This window comes from Tenrec ecaudatus, chromosome 16, assembly GCF_050624435.1.
Source record: "Tenrec ecaudatus isolate mTenEca1 chromosome 16, mTenEca1.hap1, whole genome shotgun sequence".
NCBI classification, from domain to species: domain Eukaryota; kingdom Metazoa; phylum Chordata; class Mammalia; order Afrosoricida; family Tenrecidae; genus Tenrec; species Tenrec ecaudatus.
Genome location: NC_134545.1, coordinates 77,483,838 through 77,510,314, shown reverse-complemented (window position 1 = coordinate 77,510,314; position 26,477 = coordinate 77,483,838). Strand labels below are relative to the sequence as shown.

General features: G+C 38.7%; 1 protein-coding gene across 4 annotated transcripts in view; it reads left to right on the top strand.

The window, feature by feature from the left end:
* The first annotated feature begins 1,261 nt into the window (after nt 1–1,261).
* The window catches only part of CPEB3 (cytoplasmic polyadenylation element binding protein 3), a 173,744-nt gene continuing 148,528 nt past the window's right edge, over nt 1,262–26,477 (top strand). For 3 of the 4 annotated variants that reach the window (XM_075534322.1, XM_075534321.1, XM_075534320.1), the window contains exons 1-2: nt 1,262–1,349; nt 1,561–2,576. In XM_075534322.1, the coding sequence (XP_075390437.1) occupies nt 1,572–2,576 (1,005 nt within the window). In that variant the 5' untranslated portion in view covers nt 1,262–1,349; nt 1,561–1,571. Of the gene's footprint in view, nt 1,350–1,545; nt 2,577–26,477 lie in introns of those variants that run through there. The other variant, XM_075534319.1, reaches the window with a different exon arrangement.

Sequence of the window (26,477 nt, the reverse complement as noted above, 5' to 3'; positions counted from 1 at the left end):
AGTTAGGCTGCTGCATTAAATATATTAAGTTTATTGCAATTATACTGATCCATGTCTAAAAATAATTATTTATTTGGTCATATGCTCCTTTAATATTCCAAAATATTTGTTTTGGAATCGCACTGTAATATTCATATAGTTAAAACATGTTCTAAGGGACACACTCAGTGATAAGTACATGTATGGAAATGTAGTTAGTGATTACCATTCCATCCTTTCATACGACTATATGTCGTATGTAGAGGAGAATATAGGCTTTCTATGTGAAATGGAAAATACCATCCACTCCCTTATATGGTATTTTATGGCTAAATAAAGCAGTGTTAGCAATGCACTATAATTACAATGTATGAGAATTCAGGGCTTTATACCATGCTATTTTTAACACTTTTGCTAGCATATGGTACTTAAGGATCTTCAAATCTTAATCTTTCACTGCAAATATTAGTGATAAGAGAATGGATTTAATTGATTCACAATTTGCCAAAGTCTTGTAACTAGAACAGCAGCAGGATTATAAAAACGGAAATGTGGAAATTTTAGAATTAACTGCTTACTTAAATCGCAGAGGGATTTTTAAAGCATCCCCCCCACACACACACACTGTCCAATTCACAATCTCTCACACACCATACTCTCTTTTATTTTTGACCTTAAATCCAACCAGAAGCATTTCTCCACTCTGCGGAGTCCCAGGCTCCTGTTGAGACCTAAAGCACTAGATACCAAGAATTCTCGTATGGCAGAATTGGAGACAAGAATATTGGAGAATAAGCATAAAAATGATAAACCTTACCGTAACTAGAAGTAAGCATTTCCAAACGTTTCAGCAAATTATTACCTCTCTAAAAATGTGTGTGTGTGTACAGTGTGTGTGTGTGTGCGTGTGTGTGTTTTAAATGTCTCCTAACAAAATGGAGTAGCAGCAGCTACAGGGAGGCTGGAGAATTGTGCAGCTGAGTCCTCCTCTTAACAAATGCCAAGGATTTTCCCCCTTGTGGTTCGCTGCAGCTAAATGAAACAATTATCAAAGCAAGAAGTCAGTTCACTAATCAAGAGGGAGAGCCTGCGGATTCTTAAAAGTGCTTGAGCTGGTAAGGGGAAGAAAGGGTCCTGTGCTTGGTGTCTTTTTAACCTTGATGAAGGACGCAGCAGTATTTATTGACGTATGCAAATAACTGGGGGAGGGTGGTGCTTGGGAAAAAACAGGAACCAGAATCAGTTTCTCATTGCAGGCTGAACACTCTGAGTTCCGGTGAAGGGAAAAGAGACGTGGCGAAATTGCTGTCTTTCTGTCTTAAAAGCACATCTCTCACTAATACAGGAAAGGAACCAAGGCATCAGAAAGGGTGAAGACGCTCTCACAGTATTTTTAGAAACCTAGCGCGACCACCCCCTCCCCAGCCCAAACAGTGCTTCTAAATGGGAGATCGTGGATTTGCATTGCAATTGGCTAGTAGCGGTGGCACTGGATTTTCGCGAGTGAAACACCCGCCCGCTTCAGCAAGAGCTGTAATGATCACATCGACAATAACGCGTCTCTCTTTTTTCCCGTTTCAGCTGCGCAAACCATGCAGGATGATTTACTGATGGACAAAAGCAAAACCCAGCCCCAGCCCCAGCAGCAGCGGCAGCAGCAGCAGCCCCAGCCCGAGCCCAGCGCAGCCGAAGCCCCGTCCACGCCCCTCGCCTCAGAGACCCCCAAGCCAGAGGACAGCAGCGCAGTGCCGGCTCTCAGCCCCGCCGCGGCCCCGCACGCCCCCAACGGCCCGGACAAGATGCAGATGGAATCGCCGCTCCTGCCAGGCTTGAGTTTCCACCAGCCCCCTCAGCAGCCGCCGCCGCCGCCGCCGCAGGAGCCCGCGGCACCCGGCGCGTCACTGTCGCCGTCCTTCGGCAGCACCTGGTCCACGGCCACCACGAACGCGGTGGAAGACAGCTTCTTCCAGGGGATCACCCCAGTCAACGGGACCATGCTCTTCCAGAACTTCCCGCACCACGTCAACCCCGTCTTCGGAGGTACCTTCTCCCCGCAGATCGGTCTGGCGCAGACCCAGCACCACCAGCAGCCGCCGCCGCCGCCCGCGCCGCAGCCCGCGCAGCCCGCGCAGCCCCCGCAGCCCCAGCCTCCGCAGCAGCGCCGGTCGCCCGCCAGCCCCAGCCAGGCGCCTTATGCTCAGAGGAGCGCCGCTGCGGCGTACGGCCACCAGCCCATCATGACCAGCAAGCCGTCCTCGTCCTCGGCCGCCGCGGCCGCCGCGGCTGCGGCCGCCGCCTCCTCCGCTTCGTCCAGCTGGAACACGCACCAGAGCGTGAACGCTGCCTGGAGCGCGCCATCCAACCCGTGGGGCGGCCTGCAGGCGGGCCGGGACCCTCGCCGGGCGGTCGGTGTGGGCGTGGGCGTGGGCGTCGGGGTGCCCTCGCCGCTCAACCCCATCTCACCACTCAAAAAGCCCTTCTCCAGCAACGTGATCGCGCCACCCAAGTTCCCCCGTGCAGCCCCGCTCACCTCCAAGTCCTGGATGGAGGACAACGCTTTCCGTACTGATAATGGTAACAATCTGTTGCCATTTCAGGTAATGCTTGAATGCACCCCTCCCCCACCCCTCCCTTGACCCTCTTCCTTGCGGATTTGGATTCTTTGAAGAGGTAGCGATGTCTAGGTCCTGAACCTCCCCCCACCCCACCCCCAAACCTCCACTTGACTGGGGAGCTGCACAATTGGGGCTTTTAGGGGGTGGAGGGGATGACGGGGATGGGAGTGAGGAACACTTTGGCTGCTGAAGAAATTGTATCAGAGCTCTCTGGCAGGGGACACAAGGGCCTTTTCTTTCCACTCATTTTCTCCTTCCCCGTGCTTGGGCTTCTTATTTTGACCTTCTTTGATAAATTAAGCTCCACATATATGGCAGGGTGCCGACATAGTCCCAGGCAGAGATTCTTATCGTTTTAAGTAGCTACACATTTCAGCCTATGCAGTCCTGGGCTCAGGGTACCGCCTGAAAACTGTCCACTCCCAAATCACCTGCCTGAAACTGGGCAGAGACTAACAACCCGTGAGGGGAGCCATTTCAGACAGTTGCATATGCGCGATTAGATTAATGGGAACACATGTGATTATGCCTCACTAAGGTGCTGAAATCTTTCATCGCCATTAGCATATGGTTCCTGCCGGGAAAATTAGGAGTGTGAGATTCCAGTAAACACCGGAACTCTGTAAGGGACCCCGGTGGAAGAGTGGAAATTCTAGGGAGGTAACCTTTCCTATGTTATATAGAAGGACTTAGAAGTTGTTTTTTTGTGGTGGTGGGGTTTTTTTGCGCGGAAAGACAATAGGATGCGACCTTCAAAGCCATATTGAGATGGAGTCTGTTTGCTAGCCAGCACTGAAATATTTAAAGCTGCAGTGTCCTTCACCAATTAGGTTATTTAAGAAGACAATACAGATCAATTACACCATTTGAAACTGGGCAAAGTGAAAGTCTTGCAACTTTAATGAAAAAAATGAGTCTTGTGTCTTAGTGTTAAGTGCTAATGAAAAAACCCAGGAAGTGCCCCAGACGAAAAGGTTGAATGGAGAGTGCCTTTTTTCTCTTCTTGCTTTCTGATCCAGCCCACTGCCACAGCGCTTGGCAGTATCTGCAAAGGGACAGGGAGAGTGAGCGTTCACTGGGCTTTTGCTCTCAGGCAAACACATCCTTCACTTATAAACTGACTTGGCTGTTGGCTTCTAGACTCGGTGAAAAGAAAAGGGAGGAAGAAAAGAGAAGGAGGGCTTTGGCTGGTCAGGGAAAATGAAACATTCTTTGAGCTGTGTTGAAAGATGGCTGAGCCGACAGTTTGACAGAGATGGTTTAAATAGACAGGTATAACTCAAGCCTTCATTTTGTTGATCTTTACATTTCAGACATTTGGAGTCGCTCACATCCACGAAGGAGAGGCTGAGATTATTGAAAAGCATGTGACTCTAGGCCACATGAAAGGTTTCGCTTTGTTGGTTCAAAGGGCCCCACAAAACCCCTAAATTGTGGTTATGTGAGATTTTAATAGGAGAGGATGTATAACCTTGTGAAATGTTCACAGGGATTCATTCTCCAGGCCTGCAAGATCTCAGTATATATATATATATATATATATATATATATATATATATATATATATATATATATATATATATATATATTAGATCTTAGGTCTTTTAAAAATTTTTTAATTATTTTATTGGGAGCTCATACAAATCTTATCACAATCCATGCATCCATCCATTGTGTCAAGCACATTTATACATTTGTTGCCATCATCATTCTCAAAACATTTTCTTTCTACTTGAGCCCTTGGTATCAGCTCCTCATTTTTTCCTCTTTCTCCCTATTCCCCTCCTCCCTCATGAACCCTTGGTAATTTACAAATTATTATTATTATTATGTCATATCTAACACTGTCTGACATCTCCCAAGATCTCAGTATTAAGGTATACTTCTTGCTTTTATTTTAAGGGGTGTGTATTTTAATAAAATTAAGAGACACTACAAAATAAAGTTAATTTAGTAGATAGAGAGAAGTAGGAATCTGCTTTTTGGAATTTCTCTGTGCTTAAATTGGGAGGGGTAGGCCAATGAATCTTTATTTGGTAGGAGAGCCCCCTCTTTCTGAAACTCTCCGCATTTTTAAAAATTCTGGTGCTCCCTACTCAAGTCCAGCTGTCGAGAATAACCTAAATTCGGATTTGAGGAATTGAGACCTGATGGTGTAGACATACATGTTCTAAGAGTTGAACACTAGCTTTTGATTGTCACCTGAAATGGGAACTGGAAAGAGAATAAATGTAAATTTCCTCAAATAATACAGTGGAGGGTTTCAGTTGTTTCTTAGCAAATCATTTACCAAGGGTACTAATGAGTGGATTGGATTAAGTATGTTCTCCTGTCATTTTATCCCTAATTGTGCTATTGAGTAGACAAAAATGCCCAAAAGCTTCGTGGAAGGAAAGATTTGATTGAAAACGAAGCATAATGTATTTGGCCTCAGGAAGATTGGCATAATTTATATCCCCTTCTTTTTCTTATGTAAAATGGAGCCCTGGAGTTTTGAAGCAATATTAGAACCAGAGATGGAGTAACTTGGTTTTGCTTTGGCTTATAAAATTATCTAATTGGTTTTTGTTGGGAACTATAATAAGAATGTTCAAAAACAAAAATTACACCTTGAATATTTTGTGCAGAAGTTTGCATGTTTCTGCATTTATTTATTCTAAAGGAAAAAAATAGCGTAAGTAGTCCCAATTCTTTTTCTAAAATTTCATTTATATTAACAGGTATTATTTTTTTTTCTTTAAATTGAGGAGTTTATTTCATTATATGGTAACATTAGTTTTTATTTCACTTACTTTGAACTTTGAGGTACTTCCAACAAGGATTTACTATTGTTTTTCTTAAAACATTAAAAAAAAATCCATACCTCCTCTAGTGCTTCTTTCCTCAACTACCAGCACAATAGGGTAATTTTTGTTTTTTGAGCTTTACTTTTTAAAAAGTAACTGATTTTAAAAGTGTCTTTTCACATTCCACAAGCTTCTTTACTACTCCTTCCCAATTCTAGTAATGTTGATTTGTTTCTCTGGGTGCAGCTAGGGTGGCTGCTTCCTTAGGGATTATTTGTATTTTAAAGCCTCTGTGTTTCTATAAATAAGGAAGCTGATGTCCTGAGAGGTGGAGTAGTTTAACCCAGAGTTAAAAGCTATAGTTAATTTTATCCATATGTTTCCTTAACTTCCCTATAGCACCAGGGAAGCTATTTAGAATTCATTTTATTTCAGGTTCTCCATGGATTACATTCAAAATGTCTTAGTAATGGCATGGATGCCTCCCACCAAGAGAGCTCAAAAACAGTGGGGAACTTCATGAAGGGCATTGTTCATAAGCATCATTCTGTATTTGATACAAATAGGAAAGGACTCAAGCAGAGATACTTTCTTTATGGGGTGAATTTGGGCTTAAATAGCAAGGTTGTCTGGAAACACATTCAGATGGTACTTTTTAGAGCACTCACTTCAGACCACACTTCTCAGTTTACACTGGAGGAAATCACATGCCTGATATGTGAGGTGACTTGCTCAAATTTAGGTGAGTAGTTAGAACAGGCCTTAGAGGCAGGACTATTAGCCATATGATGCTGATAAAGAAATTGGGGTCCCCACCACACCGAGGCAAAACACTAAGGGCGTGCAAAAGAACAGCAAGGGGAGCCGAGCAAGAAAGCCCCAAGGAAATAGCAAAAATAGACTTTGGGGCCAGGACGTGGCTCCCCATCAGACTCTACCAGAAAACTCTCCTAAAGGTCAACAAACAGACTTTGAATTATTTACAGACTTTTCTTTTTTGTGTGTCATTGGTTTTTTGTTGTTGTTTTGTTTTGCTCTGTCTTGTTTTTGTGCATATTATCTCTGCAGGTCTTTCTAGATAAGATAGGCTGGAAAAATAATCTGGAGGAGAAAACAACAGGACCTATGGTTCCTCTGGGACATGGGAGAGGGGCAGTGGGGGAAAGGAAGTGGTGTTAACAAATCCAGGGACAAGGGAACACCAAGTGATCCAAATTCAGTGGCAAGGAGAGTCTTAGAGGCCTGGTAGGACTTGATCAAGGGCAATGTAACTGAGAGGAATTACTGAAACCCAAATGAAGGCTGAGCATGATAGTGGGACGAGAGGAAAGTAAAAGGAAATAGAGGAAAGAAGTAGAAGGCAAAGGGCATTTATAGAGGCCTAAATACAAGAATGTCCATATGTAAATATATTTATGTATATATATAAATATATATATGATGGGGAAATAGATCTATGTGCATATATTTATAGGTATAGTTTTAAGGTAGCAGATGGACATCGGGCCTCAACTCAACTACTTCCTCAATGAAAGAATACTTTGTTCTATTAAACTGGCATTCCATTATGCTCATCTTCTCGACGACATGATCACTGAAGCCAAGTAGGTGCATAAGCAAATGTGGTGAAGACAGCTGATGGTGTCCAGCTATCAAAAGATATAGCATCTGGGGTCTTAAAGGCTTGAAGGTAAACAAGCGTCCATCTATCTCAGAAGCAACAAAGCCCACATGGAAGAAGCACACCAGCCTGTGTGATCATGAGGTGTCGATGCAATCAGTTATTGGGCATCAATGAACAAAGAATCATATCATTGTAAATGAGGGGGAGTGTGGAGTGTGGACCCAAAAACCTATAGGCAACTGGACATTCCCTTACAGAAGGGTCATGGAGAGGAGACAAGCCAGAGTGCAGTATAGCACCGATGAAACTTACAACTTTCCTCTAGTGCTTAAATGCTTCTTCAACCCCACTATCATAATCCCAATTCTATCTTACAAATCCGGCTAGACCAGAGAATGTGCACTGATACAAAAAGGAACTGGAAACACAGGGAATTCAGGACAGATGAACCCCTCAGGACCAGTGGTAGGAGTGGGGAGAATGGGAGGGTGGAGGGAAGATGAGGTAGAAAAGGGGAACCGATTACAAGGATCTACATATAACCCCCTCCCTTGGGGACAGACAACCGAAAAGTAGGTGCAGGGAGACGTCGGACAGTGTAAGACAGGACAAAATAGTAATTTATAAATTACCAAGGGAGGAGGAGCGGGGAGGGACGGGAAAAATGAGCTGATACCAAGGGCTCAAGAACAAAGCAAATGTTTTGAGAATGATGATAGCAACAAATGTACAAATGTGCTTGACACAATGGATAGATGGATGGATTGTGATGAGTTGTATGATCCCCCAATAAAATTTTTTTTAGGAAAAAGAAATTGGGGTCTAACACATTTACGTTACTTGCTTAAGATCACACTGCAGAATCTGGCATCATTGGGATTTGAACTCTGGCAATCTGTCCCCACAGCTGGAGGTTCTTATTTCCTTGGCTATACTATCTCAGGGACATTAATTAACAGCACAGTGTGGATGAAGGAGCTAGGATAAATGTGTGCTTGATCATTTGATGTGCCTTGGAAATTTTAACTATATTTTACATTTATAGAAATGAAGAAAGTAAAATACCGGAACTATTCATTGCCACCCCTTGGGACTTTCTACTCTCGTAAAGAGTTATAGCCTCAGAAACCCACAGGGGCAGTTCTAAGCTGTCTTACAGGGTTGCGATCAGGAAGTTGCTATTTGCTAGCATGAGTGAAAGAGTGAGTGACTTTACCACCGCTTACATTCAACCAGAAAATCACCACACTCAATTTCATCAAGTTAGTGCCAACACATATCGACCCTGTAAGATAATGTAGAACTGCCCCTCTGCATTTCCAAGACTAACTCTTTTTTTATTTTTTTTATTTTTTTATTTTTTTTTATTTTTTTATTTTTTATTTTTTTTCCAAGACTAACTCTTTATGGAAGTAGAAAGCCCCATCTTTCTCCTGCCTAAATTTAACAGTCAACAATATTTTCCATACATAGTTTTTATTTTATGCATTTTTTGGTCGTTTCGAAAAATATTTTCAGATTATTTCCTTCATTTTGTCTTGCTCTCTTTATCTTCTCTTCTTGAGACCATTATCAAGATGAAGTTGATTATGGTAAATTTTGTATTTTCTAGTATATGTCTAGTTAAATATAACTTAGCATTAATTTTCCTGGCAGACTATCACAGTAAGAAATTCCCTATATTAATAGGAATATAAGTTATCTAAAATTTAAATATGCCTACTTGATAACAGGAGCTGTAATATTTTTCAAGCAGTCTGTACTCTTTTTAAACATCTTTTTAGGATATTATTTAGATCATCTCATTTGTTTGCTTTTGGATTAGGATAGGATGACCTAGATTTAAAATTAGAGCCTCTTTTATAGTTGGTTGCTTAACTACTGTAATGCAAAGCCACTTAAGGCCCACCCAACCCCACAAATTGTTTCAGAACCTATTATGACATGGCTCATATGATTGCCAGCAAAGCCACATTATCTATGTCCTATGTAAAAGATGGTTTGCTTCAGAAATATTAGAAAATTTCCTCTGCGACTGAAAAGATTAGTCTAATAACAAACTGCACGCTTCAAAACTGCTTAATGAAAAGTGGCTAGGTTTATATAAACTCTTCATGACCTTGCAATGAATTGATACAAAAGTATATGCTCAGAAATGTAATGCCTTTTGATATCCTGTGGCAAAAACAATATTTTTTTACTCAGGTAACTGTCTTCATTGGCGTATTTGGCATACTTGACTACCTTTAAAGGACTGTACCAGGCATAATCCAGTTGAAACTGCTTTCTAGTTCTTGGGGGGCTTTTTGTTTTGATCTACAGGTGTCAAATGATTTGCTTTTGTTAGTGCAATATGAAAAGTTTGATTAAGCACGTGGATTTTACTGAGCAAAGAGAATTGGATGAAAGGGCATAGTTCATTAGTGGTGAACAATTCATAAAATTTGGACTGAGGAAGACACTTGGTTGGAACCCCATTCTGTCACTAGTGATTGGGGTCAGGTCACTAATCCAGTAATTCTTTTTCTTGATTTATAAAAATGGAAATAAAGAGAAACCCCATCTTCTAAATTTGTTTTATGAGAGAATATGTACAAAATACTTTGAAAATCGGATAATGTTATAGGAACACCTTTAGAACTCTTAGATGCTCCCCTAACATAATCGTTACTAGAGCTAGAGAAAACAGAGGGAAAAGCAGTATGGTTATTTGATTTTACATTTCACACTAACTGGTTTGTCACTCTCGGATCAAAGTGATTATGTGTGAATGATTCGTAAAGCCTTCTCACGAGATTCTCTCTCTTTAGTCTTGATGGTATGAGCAGATATCTTTGATAGTTAATTTATAAGAAATGAGGGTTAAAAAGTACAGAACATAGAATTTTATTGTGTTCTTTAGTTTCTGTTTATTTGTAGAGAAACTGTAGTTTCTTCACAATGTTCTGTAGTCCAATGTCAAACACTGGGTGATGGGGTCTGGAAGTGGAGAGGGCCTAGATAGATGTATCTAGCAAGGATGGAAGAACAATGAAAGGCTCTTTGTCTATTATGACAACCTACATAGAAAGCCAGGCATGGTGCTCTGAGGATTTAGTGGAGTATATGGACACCTGTCACAATAATAGTATAGATTTGTGACTGCCTCTTTCTGCTTATGATTGACTTACTAATGCAAAATAATAAGAATTGCCTGGATCGTTGAACATTTTAATTAGTGATGGGAGAAATGTTTCAATTCTTAATTTCCTGACTTCTACATATCTAATTGGAAGCACTTACCACTGCTTTTTGGGGGCCATGCCTGGTTTTGTGGGGACCAGTGTGGCTGTCAGATATGGAATTCAGGATAGAAGTTATGTGATTAAATTTTGAGGATTGTGGAATAGCTTCAAGGGAGCTTTCCTTGGGGAGCTCACAGTGTTTGATAATGGTGGTCATCCTCACAAGGAATTTCTCCTAATTCACAAGAATATAAGAGTATTAAATTAGATAACTTAAGTAAAAAGGCTGAGGCCAGTGTTTGATATCTAGGGTCTACTGTATTAGTTGCATTTTGTTTTGAGAAAGACAAAAGATAATATAACACCCCAAATTTGAAGTATATGCACTATGAATGTAAGGAAAGATCATAAGAAACTTAATAATGTGAATTCTACCACACTGATTGGGGAATCTGTAATAGTTAGGGGGTTAGCAAATTTCCCACAGTGGGTCTGTATGCTTAATAGGTGACCTGTTCTGAGGGAGTTGAAACACCCAATTTCACTTCTAGGGTTTCAGTTCTCCATTTAGTTTTCATATCCTTTAATGTTATTTACAGATATTGCGCATGTAAACTTAATGTTAAGCCATCCTAATACTTGCACTTTGGCTTAGATTGAGATGGAAAGTACCAGTGAATTAAAATAATACATTAAACTCTTGGAATAAAACTCGCTTTTCCTTCCCCAGAAGCACCATTATATAATTCTCAAAATTAATAAATATCGTGATATAACTCTTTGTTGGCAGATGTCAGAGTAGAGAAAAAGAAACGGGCACCAAGAAGCCTGTGTATCCTTTGAAGTGATTATAGAATTAGTGTACATGAAGGGGAGGAGACAGTGTGCTGATTTTGTATGCTTACGACTATTGTGTAGCCAAATGGCTTCATTCCTCACGCTTTCAAGCTGCTTTCAAGGTGAATACTGAGTGCAGTCATTAAGGAAGTCACTTCTAATAGAAACGTCCGTCGTTTGAGCCTGGTAGCAGCTCGGAGGGAGACCGATGTGTCTGTCTATCTGTTCCCCTAAAGATTACAGCCATAGGAACCCTGTGGGGCGATTCTATTCTGTCTGTTAGGGTTGATATGAGTCAGAATTTATACTGAGACTCAGCGAATATGAGAGTGGGGCTTTAAAAAGTCTATGAGAAAATGGAGTTAAAAGAGAATGAATTTTTTCATGACATTTTCCCCAGGGGCTATGATAGTGCCTGGCATCTTGTAGCTACAAGGTAAATATTTGTTGAGTATGTTAAAGATTTATGTTAATACATGATACATTAGGTATTTATTGGTCATTTGCATGTAGCTTTCAATATGAGATCATTTAATTTTAAAAGAATAATTCAATTAAAAAAAGAATAATTTAATTTTATATAACTTTATCTGACATCTACTAGGAATCAGGCACCAAGGATTAAAGCTGAGCCGTATTCTGTCTTCAGTTCCCTAGTATTTATTAAAATGTACTGTGAATGTGATATACACAACAAAGAATATGTATATACTTGAATCAGATAAATGATTAAATTTGTCTATAGTAGTTGGAAGTGCCGAGAAATTCTATTGTTCAGAATAGTTTCAAAGTTCATCTGATTTTTTAAGTATTCCATGTTCACCATTAAGACTTTAAGAAGAGAAAAACCTTTTCATGAGGAGACATAAAGACATAGGAAAGGGAAAATCCGATTGCCCATAATTCTATTACTTAGAGATAAAGTCTAAAACCTCTTGACATCAAGTATATTCTGACTCATAGTGACCCTACAGGACAATAGAACAGCTGCATAGAGTTTCCAAGGCTGAAGCGGATTGATGTTTGTGTGTGTGTAACTTTGTTATCAATTAATTACTACTTGTACCCTAGTGTAAAATTGTAACTATCTTCTCTTAGCTTGTTTTTTAAAGAGCATTTTTGGAGTACAATTTGATTAATATGTAAGACATCAAGACCTGGTAGCAACAGTTTACTAGACTTTTGCCATTCACTTCTTTTTCTCAACATTGTCCTTTACATATATCTAAACTAAAACAAAAATCCCTAGGTTTCTATTGTTTTTGTTTGTTTGGGGTAGTAGTGGTGGTGGATGTTTACCATGATAGTTTGAGCAGGTGCCTCTGTTGCTATAGTGCTCAGTCAAAGAGGAAAAGAAATCTGAAAGAAATGAAAAATATTTAATTGTTAAAACCTATGTAATGGCATTATCAACATAAGAGGCTCTAATTTTAAAAATATTTGGTCATTAAGTTGCAAAAATAAAATTCAATATTTTGGCTGTTTTACACTACTCATAAATTTGATATTTCTGCAATGGTTACCTAATTTTGGGTTGACTTTAAGCAAAGGAAGGCCTTCAAAGGCATTAGATAATTCGTATTTTAGAAAATTTGAGGGCTGAGTGGGGATATTGATTATATCAAATTTTGACCTCGAATTCTTCAACATTCCAAAGACATGAGTTCATCTGAAATTGCAGAGTTACTTTAGTTAATGTTTTAGATCTATTTGTGTATTTTCTGCTTATTTCCAGTGTAGATGATTTTATATGACTTGTCAGCTCTGGAGTAATCCAGAATATGAAATGTTATTCCTGAGTAACTTATTTTAAAGTAGGTGAATCCTGCAAATGTAACAGAAGATTTTTCATTTTTAAATACTATGGGCTATTTGATGTTCTTTATTCTTAGATTTTGTTGGAAATGAAACAGAGAAAGGCTTACAGGAGATTATAACTTAGTGTCAAAAATTCAAGGTCTAGGGTAGGTGAGAAGGAAGAAAAATCTCTTTATAGTGAATATATTCCTTCACATGGGGGACTATAATGGAGGATTGAAGCTGACAAAAGGGTCGAAGTGACATTCTGTTAGAGGAACATAAATAATAGAGAATGTATTGAATACTGGGGCTTCAAAGGACACTGAATGACAGTAAAGAAGATTTCCGTGAAGAGGACAAAGCTGTGTAAAAGGATGCTTCAGCTCTTGTTACAGTAATTAAATATTCAAAAAGGCAGCTATTTCATACTGCCCAGGATGTTAAGCAATTGAACATTTTATATTCCACCTTTATGCAAGCAAGCCAAGGCAAGCAATGATTTATATTAAGAAGTTTCTTCTAGGGAGTTGCATACGCCAGTTCAAAACTCAATCTCTTAATCTCCTGTGTTATGACCATAATCTTTATGATATCCCTTAGATAGTTCATGTTTATACTAAATCATCAAGGAAAGAATGTCTCAACATAATTTTATTGCTTATATTGTTAATGGTCTAATCTGATTGCTTCTCATTTTTATATCCATAGTCAGGGATATAAAAAGATATAGAGGAAGAATACGTACTATAGATTTTCGTCCTGTAGAGACAGCCCTGGAAATAATTTATTCTGTTTAAAAGTCTTAAGTATTCATATATATAGAATTATTATGGAGATTCATGTGTATTATATAAGGCAATTCTGTTAGCTGGAATGCAAATTGAGTAAGCTGCAGTGTTGAGAATCTGTTGTATGTAATTTGAAGATCCATACTGTATTATTTTTTAAAAATATATATACTATAGTCTTGAACTTGTGTTATTTATGGTCAATGACAAATTATCTGAACCTTATGTGTCCTAGTAGCACAATGGATTAAGCACCCAGATGCTAACCACAAGGTCGGCAAGTCAAACTCACCAGCGGTACCATGGGAGAAAAATGAGGCTCTGCTTCTATAAAGATGTCTAATCTTGGAAAATGAAAGAAACAGTTTCTCCTCTGTCCTATAGGGCCTCGAAGAATCATGGTTGACTAGATGGTAGTTGGTGTGGATATGGGTATCTCTAGGAATTAATGCTCATGAGATAGTGCATCATATGAAAACAAGGGCCAGATTGTGTGATGTATTGTTTGCCTTGAATGATCAAAGAGGGACAAGAATAATGTGGTCTAGAATGGTTCAACAACAAACCATAAAAAATGATAGATTCCCTGTGCTTTCACTTTGAAGAAGCGATAGAATTTGGCTGAAAGGAATGAGAATACAAAGTGAGGAAAGAAAAATGAGTGATTCGTGAGGCTATTAAACAGAATATCCGATTAGAAACTTACTGAAAGATAAGGATGAATGAGCTGAGTATTTTTTAGGATACAGAAAAAAAATCTATTTACTAGATTCTGCTTGGTTTAAAAAATTATCTTTGTACATTCTGTATCACAAGTTAGTCAATTAAAAATACATGAGAAAGATGAAATAAAGATAAAATAAGACTAAAGATGCAAAATGGAGTTTAGAATTAGCTGACGCTGCTTGACTGACTGGCTTTGGGATGTGGGTTCTATAGGCATTTGGAGTCCTGAACAACCGCTATCAGAATAGTAGTGTCATAGAAATGCGTGTTTAGAAAGAGCAGGAGTTTGACTAGAGAAGTTTGTGTGCCTGCTGCACTGCTGTCTGGAGGCCAGGTCAGGAAAGTGGTGGGAGAAGGTTATGAGAGTTCTCTTGGACTTAACACAAACCAAAGAGGGTATAACTGAGAAATATTACCAAGGGAAATATTGTCACATCTGCTGACTAGCGGAATAGAAGTATGAAGGAGTGCAACATTTTTTTTGAGCTCTGTTATGCTGGAAACATTCCTTTAAGGATATTTTTCATCTTTCTCCTTCTCTTTCATGACTTTGCCCTAACTAAAATGTTTTTAAAAATTTATAATTTACTTATGTTGAGAAGATACACAATAAAGCATATACCAATTCAACAATGTCTACATGTCATTTCCAGACATTAATTCCTCAAGTTATGTAACCGTTCTCATCTTTTTCCAAATTGTTTAACTCTCGTTAACATAACCTCCTAACATTTCTGTTTTATCTTTCCAGTTGCTGTTGTCAATTTAATCCCTTATAGCCAGATCTTTAAAAAGCTCAAGGCAGACATTTTTTATTAATTAAACTAAGCCATTATTTATCTTAAGAAGATTTCAAGAGTTGTTTCTGGAGGTTAATAATTTCAGATGTTCATCCAGCCTCCATGACTCCAAAAAGTTTGATGAATGTTCTGTTTTCAGGAAAATGCAAATATAGACAATCTGGAGAACCCCCTCCCCCCCAAAGTCTCATGCGACACTCTCCTTGGACAGTTAGCAAAGATGGTGGACTAGAGAGTCAGGGACGTTGTGGAGCCTATTATGCCCCTTAACTACAGTGTTGTAGGCTACCACTGACTTGACCTTCTGCTCATGAGGCTTCCATGCAAAGTGACATGAGAATTTTCTCGGTTGAGTATTATGGAAGGAGGAGCTAGTCAAGTGAAATAAGCGGCATACAAGTTATATGTAAGGAAGTAGCCTATGTGTGCTCGGGCGCTGGAGTGAATGAGAGCGTTTGTTTATCTTGTAATATGCCTTATAGCAGCCAGTATGCCTATTATCCCGTAGAACTCACCAAATTCATCTGTTCAACAATTTATGCTGACCCACCATATGCAGTGTACAGTGATATCTCCGTTGTCAAACTCAAATTGTTCCAAATTCATCTTTGAATACCCAAAAGTTTGAGAACTGAACGTATTTTCCCATAAAATATAATGGGAAACTAAAGGGCTAAAGGGTTGGTTCTGAGGCCCTAAAATTACACTTATAAATTCACTATGGAGGCGTTTAGCCTTCTCATATATCACCGTTGAGTTGTTTCTGATTTATTCAAATTGATAGTAACTTTTCAACCGATTTGGTGGACTGAGTTCTTTGTTTCATGGGTAAAGATTTCACATCTTTTACTATATTAACCACTTTAATCCCATTCTTACCCCCAACATGTTGACAATGTGGCCTTAGCATGTTGTATTCAGCCAACAAATCAATGAGCGGTGGCCTGATTAAAATTTTGCAGTGATTTCTTTCTTTAACTTTTTAGTAGTTCTCACGATTTCCTCTTGGCCTTACTACTGGAATCACTAACCTTCTATGGAGCCTTGGTCATGGTATTTTATGCAAATGAAGCACACGCACAAAAGCCAAAATGACAAATGTTTTAATGTACTAACACAGTACCATATGTGGTCTGAGTGAGAGCATTGCTTGGACTGAGGTGTCACCCATTTGTGTCCATGTCGAATGTGATGCATGATTCACTCTCGGCCTGTACAGGTTTTTTCTAGTTGAATTTTTGGTTGACCCTAGCAAAGTTAGGACCACCAAACAACTTTTTTTTTTCTCGAACTTTGCTGTTCAAATAGTGGAAAGTTCAAGCTTGGAGTTGTTTGACTACTGAGGCATAAGTGTACTTCTATGTAGTCTGGTGAACAGGGTCTGTTATAATTTTTGCATTAAAATACCTGCATCTCTCTACTTAAAAAATAATTTTATTGGGCCTCTTACTGCTCTTTAAGTAATCCATACATCCATCATGTTAAGCACATTTGTACGTATATGTTGCCATCATCCTTTTCAAAACATTTTCTTTTTACTTGAGTCCTTGGTATCAGCTCCTCATTTTTATTTCTTCTCTCAAATTATTATTATTCTCATATCTTACACAGTTTGCTCTCTCTCTTCACCCATGTTTCTGTTGTTCATCACCCTGGGTAGGAGCGTTATACAGTAATCATTGCGATAGATTCCCCCTCTCTTGCCTCCCCTTCCCCCTACCCTCATGGTATCACTACTCCCATTATTGTTTCTGAGGATTTTTATCTGTACCAATGTACATCCTCTGGTCTAGCCGGATTTGTAAGGTAGAATTGGGGTCATGATAGTGGCAGGGAGGAAGCATTAAAGAACTAGAGGAATTGCTCATCCCTTCCTTGTGACCCTTCTGTGAGAGAATGTCCAATTGTTTAAAGATGGGCTTTGGGTCTCCACTCTGACCCCCACCCCACCCCAATTCCCATCTATATGATTGTTCTGTGTCTTCTGATGCCTGATACCTGATCCCATCGATAACTCATGATCGCACAGCAGGCTGGTGTGCTTCTTCTAAGTGAGCTTTGTTGCTTCTCAGCTAAATGGCTGCTTATTTATTTTCAAGCCTTTAAGACCCCAGATGCTATATCTTTTGATTGCTGGGCACCATGAGCTTTCTTCATCACATTTGCTTATGCTCCCATTTGTCTTCAGCAATTTTGTTGGGAAGGTGAGCATCACAATGCCAGGTTATTAGAACAAAGTGTTCTTGAGTTGAGGGAGTGTCGCCCACCAAGTCTCGCCAGCAAGAAATGATGAGCCACAACAGGATTCTTCTACAGGCATTTAATGTGGGTTCGATTTGCAAATGTGGAAAAAGACCCCGAAACCCCAAACTGCTGCTGCTTATATATGCTCTATGGGGACGTGCTGTGCATTGATTGGTGCGTTTGCCAGAACCCTATTTTGCATACTCCAGGGTGGAGTTATGACTACGTCATCTAAGCAGTGCACATGCTCTAAGTGGTTGTTTACCACTTAATTGGGCCACCGCCCTGACTGCCCGGCGCCATCTTGTAATGGCGGCGAGAACTGCAGCTTCCCCCATCTCGCGAGAGCTGCGGCTTCCCACAAGGGAGTACTTGAGTAGAGGCCCAAGTACTTCTACCTTAATATTTAACATATAATATATGTACATTAATCTTTGTCCCTATCATGTTTTTGTCCCTATCATTGTATAAAAATTATTTATATATGTATGTGCCTGTATTTAGACCTCTATAAATGTCCTTTGCCTTGTAATTCTTTCCTCTATTTCCTTTGACTTTCCTCTTGACCCACTGTCATGTACTACGTTCATTCTGCTTTCCCTAGGCTACATTGATCAAGCCCCACCAGGCATCCTCACCATTGATTTTTATATCACTTGTTCCCTGGGTTTGTTGGCTGCCCCCTTCCTTTCCCCCACCTCCTCCCATATCAAGACTAATCTTTTTGAAAGTACCCAGCTACAGCTCTCTTCTCAGGATGGTTTATCTGCCTATCTTATCCAGATAGACGTGAAAAAACTAAAACAGAACAAAACATAGACAACAAAAAAGAAAAGCTTATAAACAGTTCCAGATCTATCTGTTGACCTTTATGAGTGTTTTCTGGTCGTATCTGATACCCTGCCCCTAAGTCTGTTTGGGGGATTCTTTGGGACTTCCTTGCTTGGTTCCCCTTGCTGCTCTGTTGTATGCCCTTAGTGTCCCCCACCCCACACCACACCACCCCCGCCCCTGGTGTGGGGAGGTCAGATCAGGCACAATTTCTACATTGTGTCTGCAGTGTTGTTCCCTGTAGTGCTACGGGTCAGTGAGACAATGCAGTGTCTCATGGTGGGGCCAGCCTTATGATCCTCTCCGCATTGGCTGCGTCAAGCAGGAGTATCGTCCTCAGGGCTTGCTGGCCTAGGATTTGTTTCTCTCTCTCTCTCTCTCTCTCTCTCTCTCTCTCTCTCTCTCTCTCTCTCCTTTCTGCTTAGTTTTCTCTGTGTGTTCTTAGCAGACGCAGCTCTCTTCCAAGCTGTAGCTTCAGTGTTGTCCTCTGTAGTTCATTTTTCTGGGGAGGGGGCCTACATAGCTGGGATCGGGGCCAGCTCGCAGACCTCTCTATTGATTTGCTGCTTCATGCTGGTATGTTGCATTCCAGTCTTAGTGCACCAGGTTGAGGTGTGGTCCCTCTCTTTTTCCCATCTCCTTGAGGCTCCCAGCATGAGCTGCTTATCTGATTGCCTTCTTGCCAGACCCCCATCTCTCTACTTTTTAATATATTTGTCCTACATACATATACATGCACCCATGGAGACAGAGGAAGAGACAGCCTGAGTAGATAATATGACAGAGTAGTGTCAGTGATCTAAAAGTAAAAATTTTATACTCATTTATGGAATATTATATTGTCAATAAAAATGTAGGATTTGGGTGTAATATTGAGAAAAGAGGGAGTAGTATTTGGATGTTGATTGGATAGAAGAGGTAAACAAAAAAGTGCCTTGATGCCTACCTGATTTGCTCTTTTAAAGTATGAATTTTAATTTAGGTCATTTAAATCCCTCGTGGCCTGTCAGCGTGTCATACATCAGCAGCTTTTATGCTGCTATTGTACTAGAAGCTATGCCACTGGTATTTCAAATACTGGCAGGGTCACGCTTGGTGGACAGGTTTAAGCAGTGCTTCCACATTAAGACAGCAAAAAAGGCCTGGTGCTGGATTGCCAAAAATTAGCCAATAAAAGCCTATGGATCACAGCAAAATAAAGTCATTTATGGACTTGGAAGATGAGCTCTCTAGCTTAAAAGGGACTATACAATAGCTGCAACATTAAGCTCACGTGTGCCAGTAATTAGGAATAGGTCTCAGGACCAGGGAACATTTCATTTTGTTCTCCATGAGGTCACCATGAGTCGATGACAGCATGACAGCATCTAAGAACAATTTAAGTCACTAGAGGACCTTTTATATGTAAACCATGCTTTCCTAACTGAACTTTGTTTTCCCTGTGTGCTAAGCTTAAGAAGGTCCTCAATAGATCGTGCCATGTATACTCAATATGAGCCGACCCAAATATTAGCCAAGGCCCCTAATTTTACCACAAAAACTGCATTAAAAATATGCTGAAAAACTTGCCTTATACATGAGTAGATATGGTGTTTTATTTTGCAACCCTTATTCATAAACTTTTTCAGAGGGAAATCTGTTGACAGTACAAAGCTGAATTTCTTAATTTTGCTGAGGAAGGGAGAGTCTTACAAGTGCTTAAAAGAGGGAAGTTAAAGTGCTTAGAGCAGCGATTCTCAACCTGTGGGTTGCGACCCTTTTGGGGAGAGAATGACCCTTTTACAGGGGTTGCCTAAGACCATTGGAAAACACATATTTCTGATGATCTTAGGAACCGAGACACCGCTCCTCTATCCGTCTCAGGCGGGTCCACCACATGCAGATACACCCACACATGAGTACCCGGAGTGAAGACTGTTACCCATGCTACACCATGCTTCAAGACAAAATTTCATTTATTTGTCATTAGAAATAAATATTTCAGAATATGTAATTACATATTGTTTTGTGATGAATCACTATGCTTTAATTAGGTTCAATTTGTAACAATGAAAATACACCCTGCCTATCATATATTGACAGTACGATTCAGAATAGTAGCAAAATTACAGTTATGAAGTAGCAATAAAAATAATTTTATGTTTGGGGGTCACCAAAATATGAGGAACTGTATTAAAGGCTCGTGGCATTAGGAAGGTTGAGAACCAATGGCTTAGAGTTTTGGAGGCTGAGATTAGGCATAAGGTGGGTTGGGGGCAGAAGTTCGTAAACAGGGTTTGGGCGAGAATTGGCCAGAATTTAGGAACTGGACATCATTACTGGAATAGTTAGTGGTTTTAACTTTGGAACCATAGAACTTCCATAGAAATTACCATTAAATCTATTTGGAGTAGCTCAGCTGAATAGAAATAGAATGACAGTTCGATGGATAATTTAAAATTTTCTTATAGCACATTTAAAAATTAAAGAAACAAATTAAATTAATATTTTTGTTTAATCCACAGTGCACACAATATTCTCTTAACATACAATATAAAATTATTGAGGTATTTTACCTATTCACTAAAATTTCAAAATCCAGCATGGATTTTGTCCGTATGGCACATCTCAATTCTGCCAAAATTTCAAGACAACAAAAGCTACAAGTATGTAAATGGCTGCCATATTAAACAGTGTAGTGATATAGTTTTATCTGGGAACATGTGAATATATATTACTTGATGTTTAAGACAATTTGACCTCAGTTTGTGGTCCATGTCATGATTTGGCACAGTTTATCTGTACTACCAGTTACAGTATAGCTTTATAACTTGTGGTTTCTGTTTCAGTCTCATTTTTATATATTAACTAATGATCTTCCATTACCATGCTGCTATTATTAAAACATTGTACAGAGAAACAAAACTTCTAATGTACAAAGAATTTAAGAGTTTTCTTGGATGCTTGCTGCCTATTAAACTAAGTTTTCACTTCCAGTAGGTAAAAAGTTTAATCAAATTTTGTAAAGCTAAAGATAATTTTTAACACTAAAAGCAATTGTCCAAAATGGTTAAATGCATTTAGTAAACTGATAAAAGCCAAGCCCCGTTGAGTCGATTCCCACTCATAACAACATGCAGGGAAGAATAGCCTGATGCTTAACTCAGTGTGGCACCAGGACGTGTTATTTTGATAGTTTCTATTAATTTTATGTAGTGCCTTCTTTACAGGTGACAAAACATGTTTATTCATGTTCTCATTTGTTAACATGAAGGGTGGTTGTAAGTATTTAGGCTTTGTTTTTCAGTTTACTTATTTTTTTATGTATATACTTTAGATTGTTCTTGTATAAAGCTTGATGACCTGTAAACAAACATAAACATTATTCAACTGAAAAAAAGTATTTATTCATTGAAGCTTCATTCATACCTTTCATTTTTCTAAATGATTAGCAATAATTTATGTATTACCTCTTAATATGTGTGTTTGTGTGCATATGTGTATTCTTTTCTTTTGGTCTTCAGCAACTTTCTTATTCTCTATTATTTTGAAATAATTACTGCCAGTTTTTCATATACCGTATAGATGTTTATGTCCACTTAGTTGAATGCCACTTATGTGCCACTTTCTTCTTTCTCAAAGCCTGTAAAGCATGCTCAATTTTTGTTTCTTTGTTCATTATTATTTCTTCATGAAAACATAATTGCGTTTTATTCAGAAACTCATACCCTACCTCATACTTTAATATAGGACCATCATCCCCTTCCTGCTTGATGTGGAGAGAAACTGTATTCATTTTGTGTTTATTTATGAGCCTTCGCATTGGACTGTGGGCTGCGCACTGAGCTGCTAAATGTGAGGTCAGCAGTTAGAACCCATCAGTTACCCTTGAGAGCAAGATGAGGCTCTCTACTCCTGTTAAGATTTTGTGGTAATAATTTCTATTACAAGAATGAATACCAGACTAGCCCCAAGGAGTTGGAGGTTAAAGGTATTCCAAAGCGCCAACATTTCCAAGATATCCTGCCTCTTCATATTCCCCCACTTGTCCCTTAAGTATATTCACTCATATCCCTGGTTCTGCACTTTGCTGCAGTGCCTTAGAGAAATGCATGATTTTTTTAAACTCATGAAAATTCATGAGAATATGTCACCATATGTTGTGGGGTGCCATTAAATTCCTAACCAGGTACAGGTGAGTTAAATGCAGACCCAGAGCCAGAAGCCAAAATGCCTAAAAGTCAAAGCAGGTGTTGCTTCTACCAATTCTCAGTTAGGAATAGCAGAACTGCCTTGATGGAGGCGTGGTTTTTGTCTTAGCAGACCATACCCCCAATGAAGCAAAGGATGATGTCTTAAGTCACATCCTCTCATAAAGTAGAGTCTAACGATACCCCCAGTGAAAGAAAGGGTGGTAGATTAGGTCTTAATTCTACCCTAATCCTGTCCATTATTGTAGTAGAGAATGCCTTCCAAAAATGAGATTATGACCCAGACATATAATTCAGAATTATTCACCACATAAGGAATTCTGGGCGAGAAGGGTTATATTAATCGACTAAAACTCAGATTTAAAGTCTCAGAAACTCAAAATGGCAGTTCTGTACTGTCTTGTAGGATCACTCTGAGTTGGGATCAAGTCAATGCAGTGAATTTTGGTTTGATGTGATAGACTCCCAGGACGATGTATAGGCAAATATTCTTGATCGCTAACTGAAAGGTTGGAGGTTAGAATTAGGTTTGAGAGGTCCCTCAGGAGAAAGCCCTGGCAATACACATCTGAAAATCAGCCAGTAGAAGCCTTAGGGAGCACAGTGCTGCTCTGAAATACCTGAGGTCACTATGCGTTGGAATCTACCAGAGCACAAGTGGATACTGGTTTTTTATGTGTCATATAATGTGCTCAAGTGCTTTCGCAAATATTATCTTTATAACATTCACGTACGTTCTACTATGATTCGCATTTTCAGGTTAGAATACGGATTCATAGGGTGGTTAAGTAACTTATTCGATTCTTTTACATTGTCAGCATTTGTGGTATGCTGTGATTTGTGTATTTTTACTTTTAACCAACTCCAGAGCAGCAGAGCGCTATAATCCTCACTTCCACTGCTTCTTTCCTCCCAGTGAAGAGACTGATTATTTTATGCATGCAGTTATACAAATAGTCTTTTCCCCTTTTCATTTCTTCTTGAGTTCTCTTTCCTTTTTCCTTCCTTAAATTGTGTCTGGAAATTCCTCTTTTGATACTTAGTTTTTAGCATATTTCATGTACCCTGCAGTCTCATTAAGTAAAGATTATCCTAAAATGGCCAGCCTACTGCGGCTTTTTTTTTTTCTGCCTCCAGAAAGACATAAAATATTCTGGTGACATTGTGTAGTGGAAAGAGTAAATTGAGTGAATGAATTTCATATATACACACACATTTTTCTACATCAAATATGATTAATTTTTGTAAACTTAATCAGCTTGTTAACCTTTAATAACCATACCTTGAAAGGAACTATTCTGTACTTTTCTAAAGACAATTATTACTTCAACTTTTTAATTTAAGTAAACGTTCCACAAAATAAGGCATGCCACATAAATTGAAAAACAAAATTGAGTTTTTAAAAGTCCCTTAGTAAATCTGGTAAAGACTTTTTGGGAGAGAAATGTAAAATTATGAATGGAAAATATGCTTTGGAATTATGCATATTTTTGCTTTCCCTTGTTCCTGTGGAATTCAATTTAATGAATAAGAAACAATAATTTGAGAAAGTTAGATCTTTCATAGCCTTGGATTGGGTAATGCATTGAGTTGTGAACCACAAGCTTGGCAGTTCCAGCCCACTACCCACTCCATGAGAGAGAGATGAGGCTGCCTGCTCCCACAAGGGCTGACAGTCTTGGAAAGCCCAAGGAGCAGTTCTGCTCTGTCCAGTAGGTTTGCGAAGAGTTAGCATCGATGGGAGTAGGCTTGGGCTTGGTTTTGCCTTTGCTTTCTTTCACAAGCACATGTCACACCAGGATAAGTAGAAAAATAATAGTTACACAATAACAGAAATGAAAGCTGTTAACTAAGAATGATTCTCAACCTAGGGACAGTACAGCCAGAGTGATTTTAGGCTCCAAATGGCCTGGGTTTGAGTCCTGACCCAAATGCTTTCTTTGTGATACCTTGGGCTTGAGCTTTGTCATTTGGGAAATAGGGATGATAATAATAGCATTGGCCTCCACAGATTTTTGTGAGGAAAAAATGAGTTAAAACATGTAAAGTGCTAAAACAGTGCTGGGCACGTGGCCAATACTGATCAGTTTTGCTATTGCACAATTCTAAGAGGTTTTGATGGCCCTGTTGGTTCGATCAGAGGAGAAATGTTCCAGGATGTGTTATTGAAAGGGGGAGGTAGGACATGGTAAATAAGTGCAAAGGAACACTTTAATGAGGTGCAGATGTGAAAATGCTTTATGAGCTGCAAAGTACTCTATAAATAAAAGGTCATAGGAGGAAATTAGATTATTTGTAGCCTGAGATGCCGGAGAGTGAATATCTACAGGTCTAGTTCAGCAGATAAGGTTAAATAGTCCCTTCCAAAAAGAAAAAAGGAAAACCCCTCAAAGTTGAATACCAAGGAAAAGATGTAAGGCTTCACAAAGAGAGAAAGAGACATTTTAATGTAAAGTAGAACGCTTATGGCAGAATGTTATTCTGAAAGTGTGCACATCTACACACAAATTAACCAAATGCTGTCCTGGAAAAAAGAGTTTACTAAGCCATATCCTTAATGTAATAGTTTTCAAGTATTTAGTAACAGGAAAAAAAACTGGCTATTTACAAGTAAATGTCACCTATTTACAGATAGATTCTAGCTTGTATACCCACTCCTCATTTACTGGCATGGGCATGTTCCTGAGACTTCTTCGTTATATGAGAAATAGAGGATGACCATGTCATTATATAACTGCCAAACTACATCATTATGAGAATCCTGACCACGTCAAGTTGACACATAACCTTAACCATCATAATTCATGCAACTCTTGCCTTGTGCATTTGTTACTGTTAGATAGATGTGTAAAATATGAGAGGATATTTTTAAACTATTGTTGTAAATGCAAAATATAAGATAACCAGGTAGTAATAATGGAGGAGTAGGTATAAGAGATGCCTTCAAAAATATGGAATTAAAAGATAAAATTTCTACAAACTTCTTGGAATCCTCTAAATCAAAGAAGCTATCTTTGAGCCCTATTCCAAAACAATTAGATCAAAATTTCTTAAGGAAGTTGGTCCCATGTTCATTAACAAGACTCTGAACTTCTGGTATCCTATTCTGGAAGTCTTTTAGACTCTTGTTTATGCTCCTAGAATTCCAGTGCATAGCTCAGTCACTGCATTTACATCATTATATAATAAATATCTCTAATTGGACCCTTGGTTTCTCTGGTGAACTATGCTTCATTTATTTTTTAAACTATGTATGAATTGAGTGAAAGTTTATATATCACAGGTATTTTTTTATCTTTAATGCTTGCCAGATTATAAATTCCCTGTAAACATAATATAGAATAAATTAGGAATATAACAGCACTTGGCATACTTGGTAAAATTTTGTTAACACTACCCTTTGAAACTGATGAAGCTGTTCTTTGAAAAGTGCTGTAGACACTTTGGAAATCCTCACTGGTCTTAATCCAAAATGCAAGTAGTCCCCACTTTATGAGGAGGTAAATTAAAGTTTTCATTATGATTGCCTTAAATTATCAGTATCTTTAGAAATCTTATGTTTGTGGATTGGAAATATTACATACAAAATTATGGATATATTTTAATGCATACTAATATTACTCACAACACATATAGAAATGCTCCAACAAATTGGATGGTCATACTTGCAGCTTGTTGTAACTAAATATGTAATAAATTTAGGACTACGTGTACTATATTTTGCTTTATGATCTGTCAGAACCTTTAAAAGAAACAAATAGTATGATAGAGCCTATTTTAAAGTGGGTTAAAAAATTGTAATACTAAATATTTCAATACAGTTAAATGTTTCTGAAGTTAGGTATTTATCATAGTATCAAATTAGGATAAAAGACTATAAATATTTTTCCTGCCATACTTATATACCAGTTAACATATACAGTTAGCATTCTTCAAGGACACCTGATTTAAAGTAAGAATTGTAATATCTACTTCATTTGACAATTAAAAGATTATATGAAAATTCCAAGTGAAATATTCAGCACATATTAAA